At 35.5% G+C, this 17,536-nt stretch overlaps 2 protein-coding genes across 2 annotated transcripts; both read left to right on the top strand.

Annotated features, from left to right (window-relative positions):
• Positions 1 to 2,001: 2,001 nt before the first annotated feature.
• On the top strand, positions 2,002 to 13,322 carry LOC113099727 (dipeptidyl peptidase 4-like). Its single transcript, XM_026264659.1, has 25 exons — positions 2,002 to 2,080; positions 2,461 to 2,553; positions 3,063 to 3,157; positions 3,586 to 3,660; positions 3,749 to 3,801; positions 3,927 to 3,996; positions 6,547 to 6,667; positions 6,810 to 6,964; positions 7,790 to 7,884; positions 7,954 to 8,086; positions 8,191 to 8,229; positions 8,321 to 8,419; positions 8,690 to 8,760; positions 8,839 to 8,892; positions 8,970 to 9,097; positions 9,198 to 9,245; positions 9,822 to 9,920; positions 10,007 to 10,076; positions 10,166 to 10,360; positions 11,072 to 11,126; positions 11,328 to 11,427; positions 11,900 to 11,958; positions 12,121 to 12,193; positions 12,610 to 12,683; positions 13,064 to 13,322. The coding sequence occupies exons 2-25, from the start codon at positions 2,538 to 2,540 to the stop codon at positions 13,154 to 13,156; spliced, it is 2,070 nt and encodes a 689-aa protein (XP_026120444.1). The 5' UTR covers positions 2,002 to 2,080; positions 2,461 to 2,537; the 3' UTR covers positions 13,157 to 13,322.
• A 1,340-nt stretch (positions 13,323 to 14,662) lies between these two features.
• LOC113099725 (glucagon) lies at positions 14,663 to 17,052 on the top strand. The gene is made up of 6 exons (XM_026264657.1): positions 14,663 to 14,715; positions 14,802 to 14,925; positions 15,123 to 15,278; positions 16,066 to 16,182; positions 16,636 to 16,779; positions 16,912 to 17,052. The coding sequence occupies exons 2-6, from the start codon at positions 14,837 to 14,839 to the stop codon at positions 16,934 to 16,936; spliced, it is 531 nt and encodes a 176-aa protein (XP_026120442.1). The 5' UTR covers positions 14,663 to 14,715; positions 14,802 to 14,836; the 3' UTR covers positions 16,937 to 17,052.
• Positions 17,053 to 17,536: the final 484 nt, after the last annotated feature.

The following is a 17,536-nucleotide window of genomic DNA, read 5'->3' as shown; positions in this document are numbered from 1 at the left end:
GTACCCTGCTAAAAAAAAAAAAAGACCAGACCACATTGCACATCTAAAAGTATGTAAATAGGCCACTCACCATTTCTGCGGTGTAACAATACCATGCACAACTTTTTCTTCTTCTTTACATGTTTTATGGTGGTTGGAAGACCAGTTTAGATGGTGCATTTACCACCACCAACTGGACCGGAGTGTGAAGCATTCACAATGAGCTCACGCTTTACACACATGCTGAGGATCACAGTATGAGGATCAGATGAACTCACCTTGAGCTCACGCTTTACACACATGCTGAGGATCACAGTATGAGGATCAGATGAACTCACCTTGAGCTCACGCTTTACACACATGCTGAGGATCACAGTATGAGGATCAGATGAACTCACCTTGAGCTCACGCTTTACACACATGCTGAGGATCACAGTATGAGGATCAGATGAACTCACCTTGAGCTCACGCTTTACACACATGCTGAGGATCACAGTATGAGGATCAGATGAACTCACCTTGAGCTCACGCTTTACACACATGCTGAGGATCACAGTATGAGGATCAGATGAACTCACCTTGAGCTCACGCTTTACACACATGCTGAGGATCACAGTATGAGGATCAGATGAACTCACCTTGAGCTCACGCTTTACACACATGCTGAGGATCACAGTATGAGGATCAGATGAACTCACCTTGAGCTCACGCTTTACACACATGCTGAGGATCACAGTATGAGGATCAGATGAACTCACCTTGAGCTCACGCTTTACACACATGCTGAGGATCACAGTATGAGGATCAGATGAACTCACCTTGAGCTCACGCTTTACACACATGCTGAGGATCACAGTATGAGGATCAGATGAACTCACCTTGAGCTCACGCTTTACACACATGCTGAGGATCACAGTATGAGGATCAGATGAACTCACCTTGAGCTCACGCTTTACACACATGCTGAGGATCACAGTATGAGGATCAGATGAACTCACCTTGAGCTCACGCTTTACACACATGCTGAGGATCACAGTATGAGGATTGTGTGATGTCACTGTGATCATCGCATGATCTCACGTGTTGACTGGGCTTGTATTAATTTTTTCTGAAAAAATCCTGTCATACGTGCACAAACTGACAGTCACCACTTATAAGCTACTACTAAATATTGTAGAAACGTAATTTTCTGTAAAGTTGCTTTGTAATGATTTGTATCTTAAAAATCGCTATACAAATAAACTTGAATTGAATTGAAAAAAATCATCCCAGCCGGGTAACAGCTGCAGAACTGTTTAAAAAAGACTAATAATAATTATTATTCACAGCATTTTTAGCAATAGGCTACCTGAATCATGTACAACCGCCCTGTGAATCATTTCGCTCGAAATCCAATCGGTTCACAAGAATGATTCGCGAGTTGGATTTCACTGCACGCTTCTGACGAATCATCCTCACATGGTTCATGTAATAGGACAAATATAGGTCAATGCAAATAAAAAAAATGATCTGTCTTGCATGAATATTTGAGGACACTCATCCCCTTTCCCTTACATCATCCCCTTACATCATGACAAACTCGAGGAAACTTTTGTGCAGAAAACGCCACGCTCAGCTTCATTAGTATCTTTGTCATTACAGAGACATTCCTGTATAAGATACCGCGTTTTAAAGGAATGTGAACTTCAATCTGTGACCACTTTATTGTCTCCTTAACAAGCAAAGTTGAGGTAATATTTAACACTTCGACTCTCAGGAGCGTCAGCGCGCAACAGAGAAACCGAATTGCGCTGGATAATAACGGGATTTTGAATCCAACAATCGCGCGTTTCTCTCTGAGATGGTCAGTAACTGCTAAATAGTGCAAATATTTCGTACATAATTTGTTAAAGTACGATTTATAACTTTAGAGAGTTTTGCGTAAAGACGCATTTGGAGAGTAAAGGCTCTGCGTTCTTTGCTATATGATTGATTACCAAGTGTATGTATCTGGTTGTTGTTCTTTACTTATTTTAGGGGGTTGGAAAATGGGTTCTGGCAGCATTCGGGATCGTAGTGGTCGTTGTGGTAATAGCTGTCCCAACAGCCATTTTTCTCAACGGTAGGTGATTGTTTATGCACAAATCCATGCGCATTTGTGTGGATACGTTTATTAATGCCTCTTGAAATCAATAGCTGTTTCTGATCGATAGCTCTATGGATTCGTGGGAAAAACTTGTAAATGTCAAACTATTATTATTATACGTTTTATGGGTTTTTATAAGTCTCACTTTCTGAAGTAATGCTATAGTTAGTAGGCTGTCACAGGTGATTGGCTGCAAAGTGCTTACATCAGGGTTTTAGACGAAGCTCTTATCTTCCCCTCAGTCTGAACTTTGTGCAGGATAATGATTTTGCTTCTAGAATGCACAGTTTATTATATAACACATACAAATCTATCTATCTATCTATCTATCTATCTATCTATCTATCTATCATCAGAGGATAAAACTGTATCCCAGAGGACATTTACTCTAGAAGATTACTTCAATGGAACTGCAAGAACCAAGTCATACAACATGCGATGGGTCTCAGGTACTATGAAGTGAATCAGAATCAGAAGAGCTTTGTTACCAAGTATGTTTACACACACAAGGAATTTGACTTGTCGACAGGAGCTTCCAGTGCAGAAGAAAGTACAGACATAGTGCTGATATACATAGAAATAACACAGTAGGGATGGAATATAACAATAATATAAGGAAAAAAACAGTATTAAATAATGTACTATATACAGAATAGAAGTATAGGAGGTAATTGTAGTTGTGTGCACTTTACAAGTGTACAAATAACCCTTACAATAACCTACAGTAACCCCTACAAATAAATATATAAACCCAAATAGAAAATATATGCTGTGGTAAAATGGTGGTATCATATATAAACACTGTGGTAATTTGAAATATACCATGTACCATTATATGGTTCTACCTTGTATGTTTGGTCTACAGTATATGCATCTTCTGTGGTATTTACATATAGTACCATGTCTAAAAACGTTTTTTTTAACCATTTGCTGCTTTTCTGCACTACTTTCCATGCAGATGATGAATATCTTCACAAGACGAGAGAAGGTTCATTGCATCTGATCAACGCAACCACAGGAAATGGAAGTGAATTCATCAATCAGCAGATATTTGTAAGAGTGTTTGCCTCATCATAGGGATGTTAATATGCAACTATAGTTAATATGGAGATTTGGTCCCTAAATTAAAGTGTTAACATGATTTCATTGATTTTTGTCACAAGAGCGAGTGAAAAGTCCCAGAAATTTACATTGAAAGATGTGAGGTTGGGTCTTTTTATAGTTGGCACAGTAAGCAACCATCTAGCAACTACCTAGAATACCCTAGCAACCACATAGCAATGTACTAAACCAGTTTTGCACCAGAAAGCAGCACCCTTGTTTCTTCAGAAATTCTGAAATGGTCTATTCGAATCAAGCACGTGCCGTTCTCTGTTCTTAGATCTGTTTACAAGTCTGATAAGAGCAAAGGCTTAAATGTAATTGCATGTTTGTATCGATTACTTGAACTTACAACGGTTGCCTTTCTTTGATGTTATCAGACCCGTGTGGCAGCTTTTGATTACATGGTGTCAGCCGATCGAAAATACGTCTGTTTCCTGAGCAACTACACTAAGGTAATCAATGAAGTGCTTTAATGCAGTAATTAATCATTTATTGCCTGCTATTGGTGTCCAGATGTTTAATGTTGACTGTCTTCCTCAGCTATGGAGACACTCATACACTGCATCATATTCCATCTATGACCTGGAAAAAAGGTTTGCTTACTAGTGTTTTTATGCTCTATGAAGTTAGCTAGCGGTTTATGCTAACAAACTGCTATGGTATGTCATAACTGTGATTAATGATCCCTCTGTAATCATTTAACTTCACTTTATTTCAGGGATTTTATAAATACAGATATCCCACATGAAATCCAGTACCTAGCATGGTCGCCAACCGGCCACAAACTGGTGAGTATCACATCAGTTCACCACTTCATGCAGAAGTCATAAAACCTTATTGTCATCATTTAACTAGTTTTTGCCATGTCATTATTTTTTATTTCTGTCTATGAGGAACTTGGTTCACTACATGTGTTAATATGTTCTTTTAAACAGTTTTAATGGGTAGCTAACTATATAACTAGGGTTAACTACATTTTTGACAATAATTAAAATGATGTAGCTTTAACAGTAAAAATTTTTTTTATCAACAAATAGCAGTAGTCTGACAAAAGTGTTACTACATTTGTTAGCAGTAATGCATTACAAGTAACACGTGTAATGTAATCAGATTACTTTTAACTACAGAATCGAACTACAAGTAGTAACTACAGAAGTAACTACAGTAGTAAAGTAGCACATTCGTTTTTAATTTACAAGAAAACACCTGAGTTACTTTTTCAAAAAAGTAACGGCAGTTACTTTGTTTTCCCAATCATGTCACCGTTTCCCATATTTGGAGAAATCATAAGTACAGAAGCGTTGTAAGCGCTGTGTGAACATGATGTAGTTCTAGACTAAATGTGAATGTGCATTAATTCATCCTACTCGCAAAAAAAAACTGATTTAGTATTCATCAAAATGAATTTAAACAGTGAAATGCTAAAATTCTTCTCCTGTGTTCTGCTGCACAGACGTGAATTTACTTTTCCTTCAGCCTGAAGTTTATTCATTACACTTTTTGATGTGAAAGGGACTTTACAATTGCTATAAATTGAACTTCTTATATTAAAAACAATCAAGCCCTGCTCATATTTAAAAAGTAACGCAAAAGTAACGCAAAAGTAATGTAACGCATTACTTTCCATAAAAATTAACTAAGTAACGTTATTAGTTACTTTTTTAGGGAATAACGCAATATTGTAATGCATTACTTTTAAAAGTAACTTTCCCCAACACTGTTTGTTAGTAGCATGTCAGTGGCTAAGCTGTTTTTGAAAACAAAGTAGCTTTTTTAGGTAGTATGCTAATTTCTCGTAAAAACTTGTGACAGTTTGTGCACACAGCTTCCTTTTTTAAATATTGGGGTATATCAATACATACAGGGGTTTTCTACTCTATAGTTATTTATTATCAAATATATATTACATACTGGAGGTATAGCTTATTAAAAGAAAGAGCTCTCCAAAAAAAGCTAATAAGCACTGTATCAGCACAAAATGTTTTAATCATATGGCTAACTAAAAGAAGCAATGCTGCATGACAATAGCTAAGCTCATTTTAAAAAACGTGTAGCTTTTCCAGCAACTAGCAAATTTTTCCAGCAAGTAGCGCTATAGCATGACAGATATTTTCGCACACAACTTATTTTTGTTAAATTACTTTAAATAAATAAACAATTAGTTAAATTCTGTGATTGATAAATATTTACTAGTGTTATTAGTTAAATGTTTCAAAAGATATATTAAATGTTCAGGGCTGTAGCTTTTCCAGTATCAAGCTCATTTTCCCAGCAAGTAATACTGTAGCATGACAAAATGCTGGCTAAAATATGAGTTTATAATCTATAATATTGCTTTTTCTAGTGACAAGGTCCATCCCTTGTTGTCCTCTCACATTAAAGTCTATCAACATATTTGTTTAGAACTGTTTTGGACTGTTTTCATTGTGCTTTATCTGTTCATATTTTTCTCTTGTTTCAAACAAGATGAGTTTTTCACTAGAGAAAGCAATGTAATGGATTATGGACTCATATTTTAGCTGGAAGCAACAGTTTGAAGTGAAAAAAAAATGTCTCTGTGGATTTGTTTCTTACAAAACATGCAGCTGGGTCATTTTGTGTCAAATCAACCAAATTTGAAACATTTCCCCTAGGTCAAATGTTAGATTTTGCTGATATTTTTCAGAAGAAAGTATAGTGCTGAAAACCAACATATAAAATGTCATGGATGAATATTGACTGAGTAATCCACTATTTTGTAGAGGGGGGTCAAAATTGTCATTTTTACACAGAGATAGGTCAGATAGTAAAATCTCATCACTTTAGCAATCTTTGTTGCATTATGTGCCATTGGGGACCACTCAAATATGGGGAAACAGCACATTTCCATTTTTTTCTCCAAGGTCTGCATGCCTGTAACTCAAGACATATTACAGATATCTTAACATCCTTTTAGATATTGGGTCTCAACAGACATTCCTTTTGGCATCTCTCTTTGGCATTGTAAAAGCCCCATATGGTCCAGTTCCAGAAATATTGGAATTTCAATATGGCTCCAAGAGTAAAAATTTCAAAATATACATATTTCCAATGGCCAAAAACCAAATGTGGGTCAGTTTGCAAAAATGTGATACTTTTTTCTTTTAAAGAGGAATGTTTGAATAATGTCTGGTTGAGTTGGCATGGAATGACTCGGCTTTTTTCTCCACTAAATATCTTCAGTGTTTTAAAGCTCCTATTGGATAGTAGCGTGTAGCAGTCAAGGGAGTAACAGGACAAGCTAGCTTCAAACCCTTTGCACTCATATTCCCAACCAACAAAAAATGTTTAATGATACATATTTTTTTTAATCCATACAGGCTTTTGTGTGGCAAAACAACGTCTTTGTTAAGGAAAATCTTACCTCTCCATTCACTCAAGTCACTTTTGATGGAGCCCACAACCAGATCCTCAATGGCATTCCTGACTGGGTGTACGAGGGTACAAGATACATATTTAACTAAACTGATGGATGTTAACCATTCATAACAGAGGTCTTTTACTTTTTGAAGACTTAAATTGAATATTTCACCAATAAATATCCAAAAAAGCTAATGTTCTTGTATGCCTGTTTTCTCTGCAGAGGAGATGTTCTCCACCAACTTTGCTCTGTGGTGGTCACCAAATGGGAGGTTTGTGGCATACGCCAAATTTAATGACTCAGGAGTCCACAACATTGAGTATACATGGTATGGAGAAGGCCAATATCCAGATACGGTCTTGATACCATACCCCAAGGTAAAAAGTAAAAAAATAAAAAATAAAAAAATAAAAAGTACATTGTGATGTGAAAGGCAATTTTCCCTTAGGCCATCCAGGATGTACAGTAGATGAATTTGTTTCTTCAGCGGAACAAGTTTAAAGTCATTTAACATTACATCACATGGTCACCAATTGATCTGCTGTAATGAATGGGTGCCGTCAGATTGAGAGTCCAAATAGATGATAAAAACATTACAAAAATCCACAACATGATTCCAGTCCAGTGCAAGAAACAAACCCATCATTAAGGCATTTCAACTTTAATCAGTTGCTTCAGGCTAAAATATGAGTGCATAACCCATTATAACATTTTCTGCAGTGAAAACGTTTCTACAATCTCCTGTTGTCCTCTCACATCAAAATCTTACAAGATATCTGTTTAGAACTGTTTTGGACTGTAAACGGTGACTGATCTATGCATAATTCTCACCTGATTCACATTTTTTTCACTAAAGAAAGCAGTTCTACCAATAGAGGACTCGTATTTTAGCTGGAAACCGTTTTGAAGTTAAAAAACATCTTAATGTTGGATTTGTTTATTACACAAATATTTTCCCTTGACACGAGGTTAACTGATGGACCCTAGAGTCTTATTTGTGGATTATAGTGATGTTTTTATTAGCTGTTTGGACACCCATTCTGACGGCACCCAATCACTGCAGAGGATCCATTGGTGATATAATGCTAAAATCTCCAAATATGTTCCCATGAAGAAACAAAATCATCTTGAATGGCCTGAGGGTGAGTTAATTTTAAGATAATTTAAATTTTGGCTGATGCTCCTATTCCCTTGTTTCCAAGGCCGGAACCCCAAACCCAACTGTCAAACTCTTTGTCTTTGACACAAACACAACCAGGGACAATGAAGTCCTGGTTCCCAGTGATGTTGGTGCAGGGTAAGGAGTTTTGGTGTTCTTCAGCAGGTTCTTCAGTAATTTGACCTAAAATCATGTGTTTTATCACAGAGAGCACTACCTGAGCACTGTTACATGGGCATCAGATGATCGAATTGCAGTGCAGTGGCAGAAGAGAACGCAGAACTATGTCGTTTTGAAGACGTATGACTTCAGCGGCAGTGATTGGACAGAAAGTTCACTGGTACATCTAACTTCTCAGACTATTGTAGAGTTACTGAATCGACTGAAACACAATCCTCATCCAATCACAAATCTTTTTTCTCATATGTTTTTTTTTTTCAACAGAGCCAGGTTATCACAAGCAGCACGGGTTGGGTTGGCCGGGTATGGATCATTTGATAATAAAATTATCAATTGATATTTAGTGCAATGTTGAGTCTAGCTAATATGTGGTTTGTTTGCCCTGTTTTCATAGTTTTCTCCTGATGAACCTGTCTTTCGGCCAGACGGCAGCAGTTGTTATTACATTATGAGTGATGAGAAACATTTTAAGCATCTTGTTTATTTCAATCCAGTGAGTGTACAAAGTATGAAAAAAAAAATAATTTGATAAAATTTTAAATGTCTATTTAAAGTCATGTTTAAGGTTATTTTATTTCATTACAGTAATATGTAAATGTACTATATTAAATTTAGTTTTTTTAGGATAAAATGGCAAATTGAGCCATTTTTAGTAACCTATATTATTTTTGCATTCAGCTAATATAAACTTCAAATTGAAGTAGAAACACAGCATCGCATATGTTCTGTATGTTTGTTCATATTGTTCAATATCGTTTCCTAGACAGTAAGGTCGTTCCTGACAACAGGAAATTGGGAGGTCACTAGCATCCTTAAGGTCACAAATGATGCTGTGTAAGTTAATCGGATAGAAACTTCTGTCACTGAGTGTCTGAGATTCTTTTCTCAACTTTTTTCCTCTGTTTGTGACAGATACTATGTGAGTAATGAACACAATGCGAGTCCGGGCCAAAGGAACGTTTACAGGTGAGTGTCACAAGCGGAATATTTTGATATTATCACAGGTGACAAATGTTATAAATTGTGTATTTATTTTTCGGCAGAATCACTATAAAGGCTGATTCTCATTCGGAGCGTGAGTGTCTGACCTGTACCCTCAATGAGGACCGGTGCAAATATAATTCTGCCCTGTTTAGCACTAAAGGAACCTACTACCTCATGAGCTGTTCTGGTACGTCATGTATATTCATTTTATAGCACTTCTCCATATGCAATGCGCACAAAAAGTCAATTAAATGTACCCAATTCCTTTTATTTGTTTGTTTCTGAAGGGCCTGGACTGCCTCTATATACACTGAGAAACAGCAGAGATGGAACAGGTATGGCTAAGCACTAGAGTCATTAAAGCAGCTCCCATTAGCAGTTAGCGCACAGATTAGCAGTTAGCATATAAATGGGTTCAAATCCCATTTACTGAACATTTTTCTTTACATCCCCACCACTTTCATGTACCTCAGAAACCACTTAGCAACAAAATAGTCACACTAGCCCTAGTGACCATCTAGAACCCCCTGGAAACCACTTAGAAACATCCTAGAAACCATTCAGAATACTGTGGAAACCATCTAGCAACACACCTCATGATCACCCAAATCACCTTATTGACATTCAAGCACCCATCCAGAACACCCTGGAAACTATATATATATATATATATATATATATATATATATATATATATATATATATATATATATATATATATATAAATTTGTTGCAGTAATTGTAATCGCATTTATATAATTCATAAAAAATATATATTCTATAAAAAATATGAGTATATTCTAAAAACTAAGCAATTACAAATATAACCCTGTAAGAGCTCTATTTCTCTGAATTCATTATCAGTTATATTCCTGGTACTAACTTAATGAATTTTTCTAAACGTTTTTTAGAGGTGAGAGTTCTTGAAGACAACAAAGATTTGGAAAATACTCTGCAGGATATCGCAATGCCGTCTGTTATGCATGACACATTGAAGATCGGAGAGTTTGGTAAGGCTGACTCTGCAGGAGAGCAGAGAAAAATATGTTTGTTATAAATCATAATCTTGTGCGGGTTATATTTTTTTTCCCCTCAGACCTCTGGTACCAGATGATTCTTCCTCCCAAATTCGACAAATCCAAAAAATATCCTCTGCTTATTGATGTGTAAGCTAGCTACACATTTTGTGGTTTGAGTTTGAGCTCTGATCTGGGTTTGATGGCCACTATAGACTTGATTCTTTCATATCCCGTAGATATGCAGGCCCCTGCAGTCAGAAGTCAGATTTCCGGTTCAGGGTGGGATGGTCCACATACTTGGCCAGCACGGAGAAAGTGATTGTGGCCAGTTTTGATGGGAGAGGAAGTGGTTACCAAGGAGACAAAATCATGCATGCCCTCTACAAACGACTTGGCACTTACGAAGTTGAGGATCAAATAACAGCCGCTAGGTACAAATTATGTGTCCACACAGCTCTCAAGTGAATACAATGTTTGTTTGTTTTTGTGCTGCAGACATGAATAATTCCTCAAATCATGTGTTTATGTTGAGGAGAGGTGATCTCTTACTTTACTAAACAACCAGATAAACAATTTTTCACATTTTTGTTGTTAAAATGATGACAAAATCTCATAGATTTACAATAAAGGATTTATATACGCTCTGGAAGCTGCAGCCTGTAGCAACGCCCCAGCGACCGCCCCAATCGCCCTAGCAACGACCCAGCAACCAGCCAGAACGCTCTGGAAGCTGCAGCCTGTAGCAACGCCCCAGCGACCGCCCCAATCGCCCTAGCAACGACCCAGCAACCACCCAAAACACCATGGAAACCACTTAGCAACACCCTAGCAGCTTGCCAATGTCCTAGCATCAACTACCAACACCCTGGAAACCATCTAGTGACATCTTGTCAACCTAGCAATGCCTAGCAACCACCCAGAACACCCTGGAAACCATCTAGCAACTTAGCAATGCCATAGCAACCACCTTGAGGACACTAGAAACCACCTTTGCACTTACACAATTGTAGTGTAGTACAGTATTCTAGCAATAATTCACTCATAATTTAACTTTAACAATTGGTTTTTATCATGTTACATAGCATTTATCATGTACATTGTTCATTAGAAATGACAATTATATATTTTTTCTTCTTTTTTAGAAATTTTATTGACATGGGCTTCATAGATAAAAACAGGGTTGCCATCTGGGGCTGGGTAAGTTACCAGAAATCGTTTTTTCGATATAATGAATCTGACAGACTTCATTTTGACAGTTGTCTTGTTTGCAAAGTGTTTTTTTTATCCATCTTTAAAATAATGACACGGACTTTTATATTTTGTTATTTGATGCAAACATGCAGTCCACATTCAATTTCTTGGGGTCACTGTATAAGTAACCGTGTGTTTGTGCTGCAGTCTTACGGAGGTTACGTCACTTCAATGGTTCTGGGAGCCGGAAGTGGAGTTTTTAAATGTGGAATGGCAGTCGCTCCGGTCTCTAAATGGGAGTATTATGGTATGTTTTATGTATAATCCCAATCCACTACTGATTTCAAATTACATTATGAGAAATCTAGTAAGTAACATAATCTGGATTACAGATATTAGGTAATGTATTCTGCAGTACGTTTTCATTTCTTTTAGATTACTTTTGATTTAGCTCATTTGTCACGTAGACATGAATGTGATTGTGTATCATAAAACAAAGAGAATGTATTTCATTCTGTTATCAATATTATGAAATCAATAAATTTGGAAAAATGTGATGCGTTGAGAGAATATGTAGTCATGTATTCCCTAAAAAGTGTAACTTTAATCTAGCATTTTCAAATGTAAGATAATCTAATTACAAGTGCTTAATTACATATGTGAACCAGATTACATGTAATCAGTTACTATGTAGTACTGATTATGGTTTTGTATTTAATTTTCCCCTCATTTAAGTTCTTTCCTGTCATGTGATAAGACTGTTCTGTAATTTCCTCCAGACTCTATTTACACTGAGAGGTACATGTTGACGCCAGCGGAGAACCAGGCCTTTTACGATGTAAGTTGCGCTTGGAAATTCAAAACTTTTTTTCGATAAACTCATTGGTTTCCCCGTGATGATGTCACAGAGAAGCCTGAGTCAGTCCTAAAATAACTCACGAGAGGAAAAGGCGTAAGCACTGCGTGACTCCGGGTTTATGGAATGTTATGATTCTTGCAGAATTCCACAGTGACGGGAAGAGCCAAGAACTTTAAATCGGTCCAGTACCTCCTGGTGCACGGCACCGCTGACGGTGAGACACGACCCGTCTCGCTCTCTGTCTCTGCAACTGAGCAAACCTGAATAAATGAAAACAAATTCATATGAAAATAAAATGTTTTTTTCTTTTTTTTTCTTTTTTGTAAAAAAACATATGAAAACAAAAAAAACATGAAATTTCTGTTCATTTATCAATGATTTTTTTTATATACAGCACTTATATATTACTTACATTTTCAATTACTGTAAATATCATACAAAATATTTTTAAAGTCATTCTAGTTATTATAATTATTCATATTTCCTAAGAACTACAGAAATATATATCTATATAAATTATATAATAAAAATTTCCTAAACATGTAAAAATCTGTAAAATAACTCAAATTACATGACTTAAAATGAAAACTCATCACATCTTTTTTTTCTGTTTTCCGTTGGTCTTTTTAGATAACGTTCACTTCCAGCAAGCTGCTCAGATCTCTAAAGCCCTCGTGGATGAACAAGTGGACTTTGATGCAATGGTAAGAAAGCGGCAGAGTTTGATTGTAATATAATGAATATAGTAATACAAATATTATAATGGTATATATTATTTTATATTCATTGAAAAAATATAGAAATATACTTTAATTAAACGTATTTATGAATTTTTATAATAAAAATATTATATACTATAGAGAGGGAGAGAGAGTACTAAAATATTGCATATAAAAAGGTTTCTTAATTTATTTATACATATATTTTTTAATTATATATAATTAGAATATTTTGCATTTCACATTGGTAGACATGAATTCTTCATGTCAACAATCCATAAAGCAGCTCCAAAAAGTATTAAAACAGGTATATGGTGAATATTTGAAGTGTTTGTAACTGGTGATCTGTTCTGTCTCTCTGTCAGTGGTACACTGATCAAGACCACAGTCTCGGCGGCTCGGCCAATCAGCACGTCTACACTCACATGAGTCACTTTCTGAAAAACTGCTTTGCTTGAACTTGTGAAACTTTCCACCGGACCAAATAAGCCAGAAGCCACAGCGCTGACTCCGCATTACTTCCAGAGCACTTCACACACTTAAACACGTCAGGAGTGTGTGCTGGCTACTGTACTGTGATGCAATAACAGACTCCTTCAGTCACGTTCATCAGTTTCATTTGTACAGTCATGAATCTTTAGTACACCGAAAACAACATGGAAATACTTACTGGATGAACACAAAGCTTGATGAGCTAGCTAAAGAAAACAGCGTAAAGATAAAAAAATGTATTTGAATTAAATACGCTCCGATTTTATTATTATTATTTATTATTCATATTAATTAGCTGGGGAGAGCAATATTGTGTATTTTCCATATCAAGTTCATTGCCATTTTCATTTATAGTACAAAAATAAAAAGAACATTAATGTTAAGTTAATATTGTATTTATCAAATATATTAAATATTAAATAATTAATTACAATATTTTCACTTGAAATCATTTTTTATTAAGCTTTGTTGAATATCCAGTAATCTTTTAAGAAAATATTTATTGTATGTTCCATTACCTTTAAAATATAAGCCATAATTTGTATGATATAGCTGAGATATTTTCAATATGTAATAAAATTCAACAAAAATGTGTTCAATTGTTTCTGACTTATTTACACTTCACACATATTAAATAACTTTTTTTATTTTATTTTTGAAATGACAGTTTCAAGCTAAAGAAGTCTGAAATAATTTCCAAATGTATTCATATTTTACAAGTCAAACCTCTTTTCTCTTTTAAAATATTTAAAATCACTAATAAACAAACATTTCTTTAGTAAAAGTAGTCATTTTTTACTGTTAAAAAACTTATTAATAGAATTTTTTAATATTTAACAGTTTCAGTTTAAGTTTATTATTGATGCACAACAAATTGTACTGTTTTCAACAAGATAAATTCGTTGATGAAAATATGATATGCTTGTAATCAAATTCTAGCACCTCAAAATGCATTCTGGGATTTTTTTTATATATGATGAAACTTCATCAACCACTTTTTCCTTTCTTTTCTTTTTTTTTTACACAGAGTTGTCATTTCCATTTTAATATTGCATTGAAACTATTTTTGTTAATCAAACCACACAACGCATCCAGGGCTGGACACAAGAATCATGTGTACTAAAACTAAAAAACACATGAAAAGTCAGTTCGTCACGTTCTCATGGACAGACTATCCATCTCCCCTCTTGATTTTCGTCTACAGTAGCACTTGGTGCGTTATTTTCCCCTGGGTTTATTTGCAAAAGCCTCCATCCTGCTGTCTCACACCTCCAGGACGGCTCTTATCTGGAGGTACTTTAGCACATCTCTCTCTTTAAGCAAACACGAGCGGTTTCATCCAGAGCGGGTAATGGACTGACACTAATGGATCTGAACGCACATGTATGCGTGTGTGTGGGCTGCCGAGACGGGACGGCCCACCTGGACCCACTATATAAGACCCAGACCATTGAGAAGAGGCCACGAAACCAGCAGGAGAAGAGCGGGGAGAAGATCCAAACACACTCAACTCTTCCATCCATTGGTGAGTTAAAGGACCTCAGTGAGAGACCCAAAGCCTTGTAGATGTTCGGTTGGTTACAAAAATGTATTTTCTCTCATTTTTTACAGAACGCGTGTGTCCAGAACAGAAAGAAGCTCTCAAAATGAAAGGCGCCCAATATCTCGCTGGTCTTCTTCTGCTCCTCTTTGTACAAAACAGCATCTGCGTCCCACTGCAAGACGACCACACAAGGTTGGAGAAATGGTTTTTATGGTGTTTCATGTCCTTTGTAGTTTGTTTCTGAGCAATGAATAACTAATCTGAAGATACTTTCCTAGTACACATGAAAGTTTTACTTTTGAGCTGTTTGAGGACTTTTTATTTGGACGTGTGGGCATTGTTTTGTTCAGTATCCGTAATGTAACACTCGTGTATGGTCTGGTGTGCAGCACAGAGACAGTAGAAGGTCTTCTGGCGAGAGGTCAGGGATTCACCACCGCCAAGAGACATTCTGAGGGAACTTTCTCCAACGACTACAGCAAATACTTGGAGACCAGGAGAGCGCAAGATTTTGTTGAGTGGCTCATGAACTCGAAGAGCAACGGGTATGTACAATTACGGTATGCACAGAAGTATTAAAAATGTTAAAAATGATCCAACATTTGGTGTAAAAGAAGAAAAATTTGACATATTTACAAATCAAGTCAAAAAGCATCCTTAGTTTTTTAATAGACTGTATCAAAATGTATAAAATAAAATAAGAATAAAACAAAATATATAACATACACTGTATATATATATATAATCAGTTTAGTATATTTTTATGTTTTGTATATTGTACTTCCATGTATTTATTTATGTATAATATAAAAATAAAATATATAATTATATAAGTAAAATTGTAAAATTGTAATAACAATATACAATGTTTAGGACACACACATACACATATATGAATATACTGTACAGAAAAACCTTATGTAAATACGGTAAAATGTACACAAACAATATTAAAATATCAGTTCTATTTATTAATATTTATATTATATATTATATAAAAACTAATATAATACTGTATGTTACATAGTTTTATAATATTTTTTATAATATTATACAAAAATTAAACTATATAATGCGATAATTATGTAAATAATGCAATAATTATATGAATATTATATTTAATTTTATGATTTTATTTTTAGAATAGTTTTTTATTTACAAAAATTATAATATCTATTATGATTTTTATAAATATGTATATATAATTATATTATACAGTTCATTATAAAATAATAGCAATAATAATATTAATAATAGATTTTAAAAAATCAAGCTCAAGTTCACATATTGCTTGAATTATTTCTCACACAAACTCTCTTTTTTTTCCTCCAGTGGTTTGGCCAAACGTCATGCTGAGGGAACCTACACCAGTGACATCAGCTCCTTCCTGCGGGACCAGGCGGCCCAGAACTTCGTGGCCTGGCTAAAATCCGGACAGCCCAAGCAAGAGTAGGCCTCCGCGCTTCTGGTCCCACCTTCAGTGCCTTAGAGAGTGTGAAAGAGATGAAAATAAAAAAATAGAGCGAGTGTGCGAGAGAGAAAACTAGCCTGACTGCTGACTGCTTCATCACGCTTTCTCCTGCCCAGCATCCGTTTCTTTTCTAACGCACCCTGTCCAACCTCACTGCCAAATGCTAATGCTAATAAACAGCGCCGAATCCAGGCTGTGTGCTTCTGGTTATCTTTCTCTGCCAATGTCTTTTGCTTCTGTGCTAATCAAACAAACACTTCAAAATCCTGCGAAGATGCTAATTATTACAAAACATCACAAAACTAATACTATAAACTTTTTCCCAAACTTAACGGGCTACATGCTGAAGCTAAACTGCTTCTAAAATGAGTTTAAACTTTGAAAAAGTGTCATGTACACATGCTAACAAGATGTTTATCGCATATGCGCAGTCTCGCAGACACCAGAGGTGCAAATTTGCCGCACAGGAGGCATGTAGACGGCAGTTTCACCAGTGACGTCAACAAGGTCTTGGACAGCATCGCTGCCAAGGAGTATTTACAATGGGTGATGAACTCAAAGACGTCAGGGACAAGGTAAAGAAAGCCCTCTCTAGTGGCTAACAACACAGATATGCTAAAGATATTAATATTATGAATGCTAATGAGTACAAGAAGAAAATATGGGTGTATTTGAAGGAAGTTTTGTGTGGTGATTGTCTTTTCTAGTGGCAAACGTGGCGGAAATCAATGAGGAACCAGAGGGCTTCCCTGCAAGAGCTTCAATTTGGATCCTGAAGGGGATTCGATCATCAAAATGAATGAAAGCCATATCGCAAACAGGCAAAATGGAAAAATCAAAAGACATTTTATTTTATTGTTATTTTTTTAAACTTCTGAGCACTGTGGATGTTATTTATTTTCCCTTAGTTTTACACCATGTAGGTTATAGTTTTGAACTAGTTTCTATGTGTGCGATAAAAACAAACTCAGGTGAATGCACTAAACACTCAGGTAAAAAAAGTTAAATTTTACGTGTGCAACCACTGTATAAAAGTGCCACAGAAATGGTGTCTTGCTCTGCAAAACAAACCTTTTCATATTTCACCCGAGCCTGTTGTTGTACCCTTTTGCTGTGTTATAGCGCCACCTAAAGGATGTCTGTAACAATAAATGCTTTAGCAGATTCAGTTTATTATATGTGCAAACCATAAGAAAAACTGACAAGTTTTTATATATATTTATGTAAGGATTTTATGGTTATAATAAAACAATAGTTACATTTCTGAAATAAGCAAGATTCCTATATTTAATATAAGTAAAATAAACTTGCTAATGATTTTTTATATATAAA

The sequence above is a fragment of the Carassius auratus genome, unplaced genomic scaffold (genome assembly GCF_003368295.1).
Source record: "Carassius auratus strain Wakin unplaced genomic scaffold, ASM336829v1 scaf_tig00217025, whole genome shotgun sequence".
Classification (NCBI taxonomy): Eukaryota; Metazoa; Chordata; class Actinopteri; order Cypriniformes; family Cyprinidae; genus Carassius; species Carassius auratus.
Note: the sequence above shows the minus strand (reverse complement) of the source record. Positions and strands in the feature narration are given on the sequence as shown.